General features: G+C 37.9%; 1 protein-coding gene across 14 annotated transcripts in view; it reads left to right on the forward strand.

Annotated features, from left to right (window-relative positions):
- PTPRS (protein tyrosine phosphatase receptor type S) overlaps positions 1 to 13,655 on the forward strand; it is a 359,172-nt gene that overhangs the window by 328,303 nt on the left and 17,214 nt on the right. For 6 of the 14 annotated variants that reach the window (XM_063455600.1, XM_063455601.1, XM_063455611.1 and 3 more), the window contains 5 exons: positions 288 to 299; positions 456 to 568; positions 1,009 to 1,056; positions 8,156 to 8,253; positions 10,154 to 10,277. In XM_063455600.1, coding sequence (XP_063311670.1) covers positions 288 to 299; positions 456 to 568; positions 1,009 to 1,056; positions 8,156 to 8,253; positions 10,154 to 10,277 — 395 coding nt within the window. The remainder of the gene's footprint in view (positions 1 to 287; positions 300 to 455; positions 569 to 1,008; positions 1,057 to 8,155; positions 8,254 to 10,153; positions 10,278 to 13,655) is intronic. The other 8 variants (XM_063455604.1, XM_063455612.1, XM_063455610.1 and 5 more) reach the window with 3 other exon arrangements.

Below are 13,655 nucleotides of genomic sequence, written 5' to 3' on the forward strand. Positions count from 1 at the left end.
ATCTGACATTTTCCTGTGGATATTACAGTACTTTATTATTCTACTGTGCGGTATAACAAAATGCATGGTAATCTTGTATCCGCATACACATATTGGGCAAATATATGCACAATCCCCTCTTACAACTCTGATATAAGCGATGAGTTATATCTTTATTATTTTGTTCATTTGTGACCTGGTCCCATGAAATAGAGGAGGGATGTGTCATTGTGGATAATGGTAATATGATCAGTATTGTCTAACTTACTGTGGCTTTTCCTTTTCCTTTATTTGCCCTCCATGGACAGCAAACCAGACAGGTAAGGCCTATTCTCATTTTATGGAGCTAATTATTTTTAATTAGAGATTCGAGAAAATGTATGCTGGCCAATTCTAATTCTAAGAGAATAGGCCAGTGTACTTTACATAGGATAAGAAATATTAACGTATCCCAATTCTTATTTTTGTATTTTAAGCAAAAGGAAGAACTCAGAACCACGAACCAAATGTCTGCTAAATAATGCAGAGATTGCCCCCCACCACCCAACTGACCCAGTAGAAATGAGACGCATCAACTTCCAGACCCCAGGTAAGAATTTTCGAAACTTTCCCCGCCTCTATCATGGATTCACACAGTTCTCAGAGATTAGATATTCCACTCCAAACAGATCTTAGGTGTTGTGTGGGAACAAGCAGACCCTCAAGCACACATCTTATGGAAGAAGAACCTGAATAAATTGTATGGCACATCTTTGTTACAATTTTCCTTTTCAGTGGTATAATGTCTATTTAGAAAATGTTTGTTTTGTTTTTTTATTTTTTTTGTTTTGTTTTGTTTAATTTTCCCCTTCCCGTCTGTTATAGTTTTATGTTCAGATCATGCAAAACTCTGTTTTGTGATACGATTTTCCGAATGCAACCATTTATTTTGATTTTGTCATGAATCTAGTCATTGTGTTCTTGTGAATGTGTTAGAAAACGGAAAAGGAAATTTGTATTTTTATTTCTTTATTTTACTGTTCTTTGCAGATTCTGGTCTCAGCAGTCCCCTCAGTGACCCTGAGTTTGACTTTGAAAGTTAGTTCCTGTCTGTTTTGTTCCTGTTGGTTCACACTCTTATTTTATTTATATATTTTTTTGTTTGTTTTCCCCAAGATTTTGTTTGGGCTTTTTGCTTTTACACTTTTTTTTCCCTATTTGTTTAAATCTGTGGTCTTTGGGCTTTGCACATCTCATCATCTCACTGCACCATTTCTGTGCCTGTCTCAGCAGTTTTACAGATTGAGATCATATAGCTGATATCGTCACCAGGGAAGTTTTCAAAAAGAATGAGATCTCTGCCATTTAGGCTAGACTCTTGACTTAATGAGAAATCTTCAAGCATTGCTCTCTTGAGCTCCAGATAAGCTCTGGCAATGCAATTTAACAAAAAAAAAATTTTGCAACATGTGCTACATTTCTTTTTGCCTGTATATGTCTATTAAGTGTTACATAGAAAAGATGAATGCAAGTGTATATAAAGATATATAACTAGCCAAGATAAGGACGCTCAGGCTAGTAAAAGTGACACTTCTAAGTTATTGTAAAAAAACCACACATACAGCCATCGTTTTTGTTCAGTTCACTCGGAATTTAAAAGAACATTTTAGGCATCATAATCACTTCACTTGATTAAAGTGGTTATGGTATCTGTAGTGCGCAAGCGCTGGGACCTTCATCAATGCTAAATAATTTACTCACCTTTTAGCAGAGATTTTCAGCCTCCACAGCTGCGTGCAGCCGACCTGTAGGACGATATTGTGGAGGCGGAGCCAGGGTCCCGCGTCACTTCATATTATTTCAGACCAGGGATTGGGGTAGTGATTTGATAAGAACATTCAGCCTGTCACTGACCGATATCCCTTGTGTGGCGTGAAGAAGAGCATAGCTCCACCTCTGCCATTTTGTCATCAGAGGCCAGCCTGTATAGTGCCAGGTTCAGCGGATATCTGCTAAATGGTAAGTAAACCGTTTAGCAGTTATGTGGGACCCAGCATGAGCGTAACAGAGACTAGCTGAGCATCTATTTTCTTGTGTAGGTGTTTAGAAAGCAAAATAATATGGAAATAGCAGACATAAACCTGTCAATTACAGTTACAAACAACAACACACCGTTTGCAGCTATAAATAGTAAAATTAACAATCTTAGCATGTCATAGGAAACACCCAATCAACTTTCTTAACTGATTGAGCCGATTGTGTCTCTCTAATAATTAGAAAAACAATTGAGGGGTTCCTTAGGTTCCAAAGTAATACCACAAGAGGTCTGGTGCATGGTGACCAGTTGCCCAGTCTACTGAGCCATTATAACCTTCAGTGTGCCCCAGAGATGCCAAATACCTTAAAGTGTCCTTATTATAAAATACATATCTCAATAAACTAGTCTCCTTAGCTCCATATGTTTAATCCCGTATTACCTGCACTAATTGTAAAATTAGGGGCTATGGGTTCCTGAGCCCCTTACTTCCTCACAAGTATGTGCCTACAACCAAAAATGCCCAACAAAATACTATCTTGTAACCGATGTGACATGGCAAGATAAAAAAAAAAATAACCAAGTCATACAAAACCACTCCACAGTGCTCAACACAGGAAAGACTTTGGAAGCCAACCAAGCTCAGTTCTCTGATGGGCAAAGTCTTACTTTTTGTAAGATTTGCCTGATAACGTGTATAGATGTTTATCTGGATATATATATTTATGAATTTTTCATAGTGACCTAAACTTTTTAATAGCATGGTTTGTGTGTGAAAGTACTAAAACTTTTTATTTTTATATATAAGCATACTCAAGTATACTCAAAGTACCTCCCCGTCTTGTACTTGCCTCTTTGCAATACTCCTAGCCAAAATGTACAATCCAAGAAAGAGCACACGCAAAGGTCATTGTGTAAATTAGTATTCTGCTTTATTTTTCAGTAATTACATACAATATGTAATTTAATCATTTTAAGCTAAGCCGATTATGCAATGAGATTTTTAATGTAGATTTAAAAACAGGAGACAATAAATATTGAGATAAATGGAAAAATTGAGACAATAAATATTGAGGTGAGATACTGAATAAAATTTACTAAAATTTAAAACCGTGGCCTCTGTGTTAGGTACACATACCCAATTTTCCCTCTAGAGCAGTCTGAGCTCTTCATGGCATTTATTCATCAAAATGCTGGAATTCTTTAAATGTTTGTAAAGCAGACCTTATTAGGCACACTATAGTTACCAAAACAACTTTAGCTTAATGAAGCAGTTTTGGTGTATAGATCATGTCCCTGCAGTCTCACTGCTCAATTCTCTGCCATTTAGGAGTTAAATCACTTTGTTCACACAGCCCTTGTCACGCCTCCCTTGCATGTGACTTGCACAGCCTTCCTAAGTACTTCCTGTACTGTAAATTCTATTTAATTTAAAATGTCTAATCCCCTGCACTGTTAATAGCTTGTTAGACTCTGCAGGAGTATCCTGGGTGTGTCTGAAGTTCAATTTAGAGAGAAGGAGATTAAAACATTTAAAGTAAGTTACATATAATTGAAAGTGAATCCATTTTGTTTTCATGCAGGCTTTTTGAGTCGCAGCTAGGGGAGGTGTGACAGAAAAAAGGGATTTAACCCCTAAATGGTTGTGAATTAAGCAGTGAAACTTCATTAAGCTAAAGTTGTTTTGGTGATCCCTTTAAGAAAATGACAGCAGTTCTGTTTTAGTTCCATCTATTAGAAAAGTTAGGCATATATATGGTGATTAGATAGTAAGTTCCTACAGATGTCAATGGTACAACTGCTAATCAGTTACCAAAATTAGGGTGTCACCTCTAATACAGCCAGCCCATAACTGGATGCTGGACTGTTGGTGGTTCTTGAGGACTGGCTCTGCCATATGAATTTTGGTCCATGACTTAGTAACATCATCACTCTGTGATCCAACATTCCCCTTTTATTGACTAAAGGACTGTGAATGTGCAGGCCATTGGAGTAAACTGAAATTACTAACATCTTTCTGGAATTAGGTTGAGGTAATGTATCCTTTGTGACCTATTGTATAATCCATATGTAGTTAGAATTTGAAAATGCTTCCATAAAGGGATGCACATGGGCAGTAACAATGTAAAGATATGATCTAGTATTCTAATATACAAAATGAGTATTAAGGGGCTTATATTTCCAATTCAAGGTTTGATGTTATATTGGACATGCCCTTCTGTATAAGATTGTTTTGAAGCCGATGCTGATAATTACAGCAAATAAATGTAAAGTATATGCAGATAATTGCGGCATACTGCATATTTTTTTGTATATTGAATCATTATTGCTTGAAATCATGGGAACTGTATAATATCACGTGGAAATCCCATGTAGTTAGCTGTTTTTGAGAATCTATAAACCGTTGTACAAAAACAGTGGTATTCACTTACATTACACGTCTCTGCCGTACTAGAGTCTGGTTATAAACACCATTACCAAAAACTCCCCATGTCCACATGTGTGATATATTATGTTTACGTTGTAAGGAAGTGGCCACTGAGTGCAATATAGGACCTCTAGCACAGTGGCCCCCAACCCAGTCCCCAGGGTTTATGTATTTCCTGGTTTTATTCCAATGGAGATACTGACAAAACCTGGACTGTTGGTGGTCCATGAGGACTGGGTTGGAGAACACTGCTCTAGAACACATAATTCAGTAAGGAATTTCAATCTACTTTCAACTGACTTTTCTGAGATAGTGTCCATTATTCGTTTGTGAAAATATAATTTGCTTATAAAGGGATTTGTTACTCGGCCTAAATTTTTTAAAAAATATTTTCTCAACATTTCCCAGCTCGGTGGAAAAGCTGAATCTTAGTTTTGTCAACACTATTGGGTTTTGTTTTTATTTCTTTTTTTCATCTTTTATCATAAGTTAGCCAGCAGTACTATCAAAAAAACTTGTGGCCACTGAGATAAGGGACACACTAAACCTTATAAACACTGCTCATTTTAGTAGTTATGCTGCTTTGAATATCCTGTCTGGCCATTAAAGAGCGTTTTGATATAAACCAGAGAATTTCCCCCTCCTCAGCGACACTGATAATGAGGAAATAACACTTCCTGACCCCTCCACTCCTACGCCAGCATTATCCTCTGTTTATGTCAAACTGCTTCTAAATGGTTTCACATTAAAACTGGAGGACAGAGGGGAGCTGCAGTGTTTTATTGCTTACAAAGATGATTTAGAATTCCACAGGAAGGGCCCTAACAGGTTACCAGTCTGTTCCCCCCATTCATTATTTACATAGGGAGTCGCTCTATGGTTAATCTTGCCCTGACTGCTTATAGTGTACCTTTAACGCAAGAAAATACTTTGACCATAGACTATATTGTTTGTTAAATACAGTAATGGCAAGAATAACTTAAAGGACACTATAGTCAAAAGAACAACTTTGGCTTAATGAAGCAGTTTTTGTGTATAGATCATGCCTCTGAAGTTTATTTGCTGAATTCACTACCATTTAGGAGTTAAATCACTTTTTTGTTTCTGTTTATCCAGCCCTAGCCACACCTCCCCAGGCTGTGAATGATACAGCCTGCATTTTCAGTCAGATGTGACTTACTTAAAAGGTTATCTCCTGCATTCTAAATTAAACTGTAATTACATACAGTAGGCTCTATTTAATTTATTAAATTCTAAATTAAACAGAATTTGCAATGAAGGAAGTCTAAACAATAGATGACTCTTTACAGGAAGTGTTTAGGAAGGCTGTGCAAGTCACATGCAGGGAGGTGTGACTAGGGCTCTGTGAACAAAGTGATTTCTCTCCTAAATGGCAGAGAGTTGAGCAGTGAGACTGCAGGGGCATAAACTATACACCAAAACTGCGTCATTAAACTAAACATTTTTTGGTTATTGTAGTGTCCCTTTAACATTCTAACAGTTAAAAAAAAAATAAAAAAAATAAACCTCTATATTCAATTTCCCTATTAAAAGTGTAGTGCTAACATTTCACACTTATATCAGATGTAATAGTCTATATCCACAATATAATGTTTTCACATTAATATAGTCAGCCATATTATTACAGTGAGACGTTAATAACTGAAGATATTCGAGACAAGTATTTTCTCCCTGGTTCTTACCCGTGAATTGTATCAACTAAATTCTGTAGAACATCTTCCTATATTTAGTTTTTATATCACTTATAATTTGCGGTTACGTAAAGTGCTCTGGGATAAGAGTGCTACGTAAAAAAGTAGCAAAAGGCAAATATGGGCTGCATAAAATAAGTGGCAGATGATGTTAATGTCACTTAATAAATGCCATGTTGTGTAGCATTTCAGAGGTGTCATGCCAGTTATTTAGCAAATATTGAGCAGCCAACTACAGTCAGTCTCAACTTGGAGTTTTTGAAACGAATACCCTTACAGTAAATAGCTGTTGGTACGTAAGTACTGACTGCAAGATGCTGTAAAACTGAGAATGCCATGCTTGCTTTGCCATTTCTGTGCCAAGTTTACCAAAGTGACTTGTCACGCTGCTAATGCTCGCAAATATTACCCACTGCTTTGTTACATAACACTAACGGGGCTCGAAATTCTCCATGGCAACCATCCCCTTTCCGTCTCTTACATGTAGAGTGTACATTATCACCTCATCTCATCATTGCTGTGTTCTCGGGATCAGTGATGGTGCTAGCAGAGACGACCACTTTTGCACAGCAGGGTTCAAGCTAACAGGTTTGCAGGTCCAGAGCAATAACAATTTCATGGAGCTCACGCGGTGTGGCCTCCCGAACCATAACGACGGAATGTTTATTTTGGTCTCTTAAAGAAAATCGCAAAGCAATAGCTGTGAAGAAGATAAACTCAGTGCATGCAAGACTAGCCGAGAAAATTATTTTCTTTTTGTTTTTCTTTTTTAGTCCTAGAGAGATTTCTTAATCCACTGCAAAGATGCTCACAATTTTTTGGACCGTTGAGCCTTTTTGTTTTCTTTTCACCAGTGTCCTTGGCTCAATGAATTTGTTTCCACAAACACTGTAGAGAAATAATACTATGGAGACAGGCAGAAAAAAAATGAGAGCTTCAGATTATACTAAGCTTTAAACTACTTTCTATTTCCCATTACCTCGGGGGCTCTCTAGCTCTTGGTATCTCATTATCCAGCCGACTGTATGACTTTATAATACCTGGATTTAACAGATTTTGCTGCTTGTTAATTCCAGATAAGCTAACTTAGGTAGAAGCTATTTTCATTCTGCTGTAGCCAACACCTTTCCTATTGAACTTCATTTGTAGAGTGGGTTCGGTTAACTAAAAGTAATGGATCTTATGTGACTTTTGTGAACCATTAAATTTACAGCCCATCTGACATCCAACAATTATCTCAACTTGGCCGATTAGCTTTACTAAGTAAAAAGGGAACGGGAGGGGTGATCTGGACAACGATCTTCGGGATTCTGAACTGTTTGGGAAATATTATCATTTGCATCTTGAGATGTGGACTTCTGCCAGCACAAAACATTTTCCTAGACTTTAAAATTGTTAGTGATGAGGGGGGTTAAGGGGATTAAGGGGGGGTGTAATGGCTAAAATTTAGGCAGTAGAATTAGGTTTGTGTTAGACCATGTCACTAGCCACGATTGCACGTTCAAATCATTCACAAAAACACACGTTACTTAGTTCTCAAAAAAAAAACAAAACACACAACTGTTCTATTATTGATGCCAACCACCTTTTGCAATCACTAAATCCTCATTGAGCCACAAGAGACACTGCAATGTTTTCACATTTCGACTAAACTCTTCTAACGGTGTAATCTCTGATCCCCTCCACGAATTCATTTCATCAGACCTGTAGGATTCACATCATTGGATTACTTTGCTGCTTAGTTTTAATTTTTTGGATTTGTTTTTAGAGGTTTCTGTTGGAAAAGGTTCCCCTCTTACCCACAACCACAGAACTAGCTGGATACTGGGCCATACCAGGGAGGTGTAGCTCTCATTTACCTTCTGACCTTTCAGGATATAATTTCGAGCCCTGACTTCTGACCTATTCTAACCTCCGTCCTTTCATTGCAGATCTCACATTAAAAGACTTTCTTTAAGCCTTTTTGGGTTATTTTTAGTGAAATGTATATATGAATTGTTCCATGGTGCTTCCTCCTGGCAGGCATGCTTAATCACCCGCCGATTCCGATCGCTGATCTGTCCGAACACACAGAACACCTGAAGGCCAACGATAACCTTAAACTGTCCCAGGAGTATGAGGTGAGAATTAGTAACTTTATAATAACAAGTGTCAGTCATGATAAATGTTAATTAAAATGAGAAACAGAGCAAAGTATTTAGTATTGATATGAAAATGTCACACATGAAAAAGGATTCATTATTGTCTCGACAAAATTGTACACACAGTACCTCTAGACCAGAAATACATACACACATACTGATACTGAATGCATTTACTTAAATCACCAGTGAGATTGTGAATCGAAAAATGTCCCTGAAACAATTATGATTACAAATAATATAGGTTGACAAGTCCAATTTTTGTCTTCCACTAGTGTTAAATGCCATAACTTATCATCTTTATTACTTTGCCCATCTGCACTATAATTACAACATATTTATATAGTTAATACATCAGTGACAAGTACTTGATACAATCCAACAGGAAAAAAAAAACTATACTTTCTTGGAAGCAATACACTGCTTAGCAATGTTCATTTACCAGAATTGTATTCTTGCATATTTTGTCACATGTCAACAATTTGGCGGTGTTGTTTTATTGGGGGGAGGGTTAAAACACGTTGTGCCTCTACGTTATGCGTGCCTGCTGTTTGTCGCACATGTGCAAAACAAGTTTATCATAATAAGGTAGTTTTGTTGTATAGATCATGAGCCTGCAGTTTCACTACTCAGGAGATAAACCATTTTAGTTTCTGTAGCCCTAGCCACATTTTCCTTGGTAATGACTCACACAGACTCCATGCAAAAAGGTTTCATCTTCAATCCTATCTGTGAGCACCGTGTGTTTACTTTAGAAGTCTTTATCTCATACTGTGTTAATTGAACTTTAATGGCATACAGGATAGCCCTGCACAGTGGCGGAACTAATGTAGAGAGTGCAAGACATTTCTTTGGGCCCACTCTAGCACAAATGTGGCCAAAAGGTAAATCCCCATCTGTCAAACTCTCTCGATGCTATGCCAAGTGGGGATTTACCATTTGCCCATCCTGTTTGCTTGTGTGTTTGTATGTTGTGTTGATGTTTTATATACACTGACATACACTACTGCATACATATATACTTACACATTAACACATACAGAGACACACACATACACTGACATATACACACACCTACACATGGTATGTGTATATTTTCAGACAAATACATATACACACACCTTCACACAGAGATACACACACCTTGATACACACATACATTCACATAGATACATACATCATACTTTTTATATTTGTAATCACCCCTACTGGGGCTGGAGGTGTCTCTCCTTGCTTCTGTGCCTTCCATGCGTCTCCCTCTGAATTGCATCACCAATACACAGGATTAGTGTTAAACTGGGCCCCTGCTCACCTATACCCATTGTTTATCCCTAAGTGCATGGGCCACCTGATGTGCCCTGGTGCAGCCACACCGGGTGCAGGTTACAAACAGAACCGGAAATCAGATATTCTAAATTAAACAAGGAAGTTTAAACATCCAATCTCTTACAGGTAATGTGTAAGGAGACTGAGTAGGTCACATACAGGGGGGGTATGAGTAAGGCTGCATAAACAAAGTGATTTAACGACTACATTTCAGAGAATTGAGCAGAGAGACTGCAGGGACATGATCTATATGGAAAAATCACTTCACCTTAAACGTTCAGTTAGCCAGTTGTATTTCCGCTATACAAAATAAAAATGCGAGGGCGGGAATAAATAATTAAAACACTAGGAACTATCCACTCCCCAGAGGAGCAGTTTAGTTGTGTAACGTGTATGCTGCAAAAGCAATACCAATAATGTAAGCCTTTCTTGCAGAACTTGTAATTCCCTTCTGTATTATATACAGATTACAGTTTCATTCCAAAGACATGTTTGTAAAAAATACCCAGAAATGGTAATATCATTTTTTTCTTTTTTACTTTCTATTGTACAGTCAATTGATCCTGGACAGCAGTTCACTTGGGAACACTCAAACCTAGAAGTGAACAAGCCCAAAAATCGTTATGCTAATGTGATTGCTTACGACCATTCTCGAGTCATCCTCCTGCCAGTTGAAGGTATGTGTTTTACAATATGACAACTGCATTACCAACTAAGATATCCAGTTTCCTGACCTTTTGCTGAAGACTGAAATTTATCCTGTTTTTTTTTTTTTTATCTTTATCATGTTTTATGTCTAGTAGCTTGATTATAAATTTAACTATGTGTGGTGCCAAGCAGCAGTGTCCTCATTGGCATTATTCATAGGAACAGGAAAGGCTCAGTAAGATGTCCCATTAGTCAAATTTTTTTTTAGTGTATCTGTATAGTTTGCCTTTTCCCTATAAACTGGATTTATTAGTTAGATTTTGTTATTTGTTTATTTTTTGTTCATTGACGACCTCCAAATGATTGACTCGTGTTTAAATTACTGCCTAAAATACATAGCAGTGAGCAGGTTCTTTCTTTGTGGAATTCACAAAGGCTGGAAAAGATTAACAAAATATGAGGCTAAAATGCTACATCTATATACCCTTTGGATTTTGGGTTTTTCGTCTTTGGATTTTTTCCTTTAATCATGCACAGAACCATATTACCCATAAGGTTGCATAGGTGGGCACCTAGGCTAGGGCTCAGGATCAGACAAAGAAAAAAGGGGGGATGCCTGTTGTCATCCATAATATTGTAGGAAAGTGTTGTGAAAGCATCTTACATGTGATAATATCAGTATAACTCTGCTTGTGGGCAGTATGTTATCCTTTATAGCCTGTTTGTCCATGTTACTATTTATGTTGTGGACATCCCTATCTGCAGTTTTCCTTTGACAAACAGAAATTGTACACCCTAAGAAAAGCTATATTTTACTGATAAATACATGCATTGGCAGTAGAATGGAGAAAGAGATGAGGTACATTCTCATTTCAATAGTACTTATTATTAAGCCCCACCACTGAATTAGTAGTGTGGGAATAGGGAACAATTTGTCAAATTAATAGATCCATGGGACACCTGCACACTTTTTACCTGTTTTTGGAAAATCCTGGCAGCTTAGTGCAAAGCGTGAGATTCTAATAGAAAGACTAAAATATAGTGAGTGTCTCAAACACATTTATGGACAGTTGCAATGGTGTAGACACTCGTTAGTGTAGAATAATAAGCACACTACAGCATGAATGTGCTTTCTGGTTGTCATGTAAACGAAATAATCTGCTATGAATTGCAAGCTATTTCTTCAGTGTGTATTTCAGGTACCATTACGTTAAGTGATCTGAATCACAGGTTTGGAACCATTTCAATATTTACAAAACAAAATGCAAACTGAGAGAGAAATGCATACACAAAATATGCATTTCTTTCACGTCTTCGTCTGCCCAATATTAACAGGAGCTTAATCCAACCTTCTCCCAATAATGGAACTGTGGGAGAGGAACAGAGGAGGCAGAAACAGCCTGGTTCCCTTTCTCAAGTGCGTCTGCTGGCATTCCACTTTTGGGAGAGGAGCTGAATTATTGGCAGCCACTCCGAATAACAAGTGCCAACTGGGAGTGTAAATCCTACATAAATTTAGGGCAGACCAAAACGTGTTTGACCTTGTGCTTCCCTGCCATTAAATGATATGTTTTAGGGAAAGAAAATGTCATCTTAAAAATTCTTTGTTCTTGTGGAGAAGGTAACCTGCAGCACTCCAGATGTTATGGACTACATATGCCATAATGCTCTTACAATCATAATGCAACATGTAGCGTGCCGAAGGGTGTCTATCCCTACTCTAGAACCTAGAGATGGTCTCATTCCAAACACGATACACTTTTTTTTTGTGTATATATATATATATATATATATTTATGTAGATAGATATATAGTCTACAGCATATGCATCTGCACTTAATGTACATGTGATCATAACCTGATTAACCTTAAAATAGAAAGTCTTTAAACTCTGCAAAATATACAAGTGTGGAAACCATGGCTAATGATGCGGTTTTGCAATTGCAGACTCTACTAGGGTACACAATTTATAGAATTGTGGGAATAACATTTTACCATTGAAGATTTAACATGAAGTTTCTGTAATTCTACACTGAAAATGCTGTGAACTTGGCATTGGGCAGATATCAGTTCACCTGACAAAATATTTTTCGAAACACTATCCTACTATAAAGTATTTATGTGATATATACAGTATCTCACAAAAGTGAGTACAGCCCTCACATTTTTGTAAATATTTTATTATATCTTTTCATGTGACAACACTAAAGAAATGACACTCTGCTACAATGTAAAGTAGTAAGTGTACAGTTTAACTCAACACACAGACATTAATGTCTAAACTGTTGGCAGCAAAAGTGAGTACATCCCTAAGTGGAAATGTCCAAATTGGGCACAAAGTGACAATATTTTGTGTGGCCACCATTATTTTCCAGCACTGCCTTAACCTCCATGAGGAGTTAACCAGAGCTTTACAGGTTGCCACTGGAGTGACGACATAATGGAGCTGGTGGATGTTAGCGACCTTCCGCCCCCCCCCCCACCCCTTCCGTTAGGATGCCCCACAGATGCCTTCAGCTTCTTTAGCAAGGCAGTGGTTGTCTTGGAGGTGAGTTTGGGGTCGTTATCATGTTGGAATACTGCCCTGCGTCCCAGTCTCCGAAGGGAGGGGATCATGCTCTGCTTCAGTATGTCACAGTACATGTTGGCATTCATAGTTCCCTCAATGAACTGTAGCTCCCCAGTGCCGGCAGTTATGCAGGCCCAGACCATGACACTCCCACCACCATGCTTGATTGTAGGCAAGACACACTTGTCTTTGTAGTCCTCACCTGGTTGCTGCCACAGACGCTTGACACCATCTGAACCAAATAAGTTTATCTTGGTCTCATCGGACCAGTAATCCATGTCCTTAGTCTGCTTGTCTTCAGCAAACTGTTTGCAGGCTTTCTTGTGCATCATCTTTAGAACATGTTTCCTTCTGGGACAAAAGCCATGCAGACCAATTTGATGCAGTGTGCGGCGTTTGGTCTGAGCACTGACAGGCTGACCACCCACCCCTTCAACCTCTGCAGCAATGCTGGCAGCACTCATTATTTCTATTTCCCAAAGACAACCTCTGATTACAAAGCTGAGTCTGCTCCCCATTCACACCTGAGACCTTGTAACACTAACGAGTCACATGACACCAGGGAGGGAAATTGGAGAATTGGGCACAATTTGGACATTTCCACTTAGGGGTGTACTCACTTTTGTTACCATCGGTTTAGACAAATAATGCTGTGTGTTGAGTTATTTTGAGGGGACAGCTAATTTGCACTGTTATACAGGCTGTACACTTACTACTGTACATTGTAGCAGAGTGTCATTTCTTCAGTGTTGTCACATGAAAAGATATAATAAAATATTTACAAAAATGTGAGGGCTGTACTCACTTTTGTGAGATACTGTATATATCATATAATGTC

The sequence above is a fragment of the Pelobates fuscus genome, chromosome 5 (assembly GCF_036172605.1).
Source record: "Pelobates fuscus isolate aPelFus1 chromosome 5, aPelFus1.pri, whole genome shotgun sequence".
Taxonomy (NCBI): domain Eukaryota; kingdom Metazoa; phylum Chordata; class Amphibia; order Anura; family Pelobatidae; genus Pelobates; species Pelobates fuscus.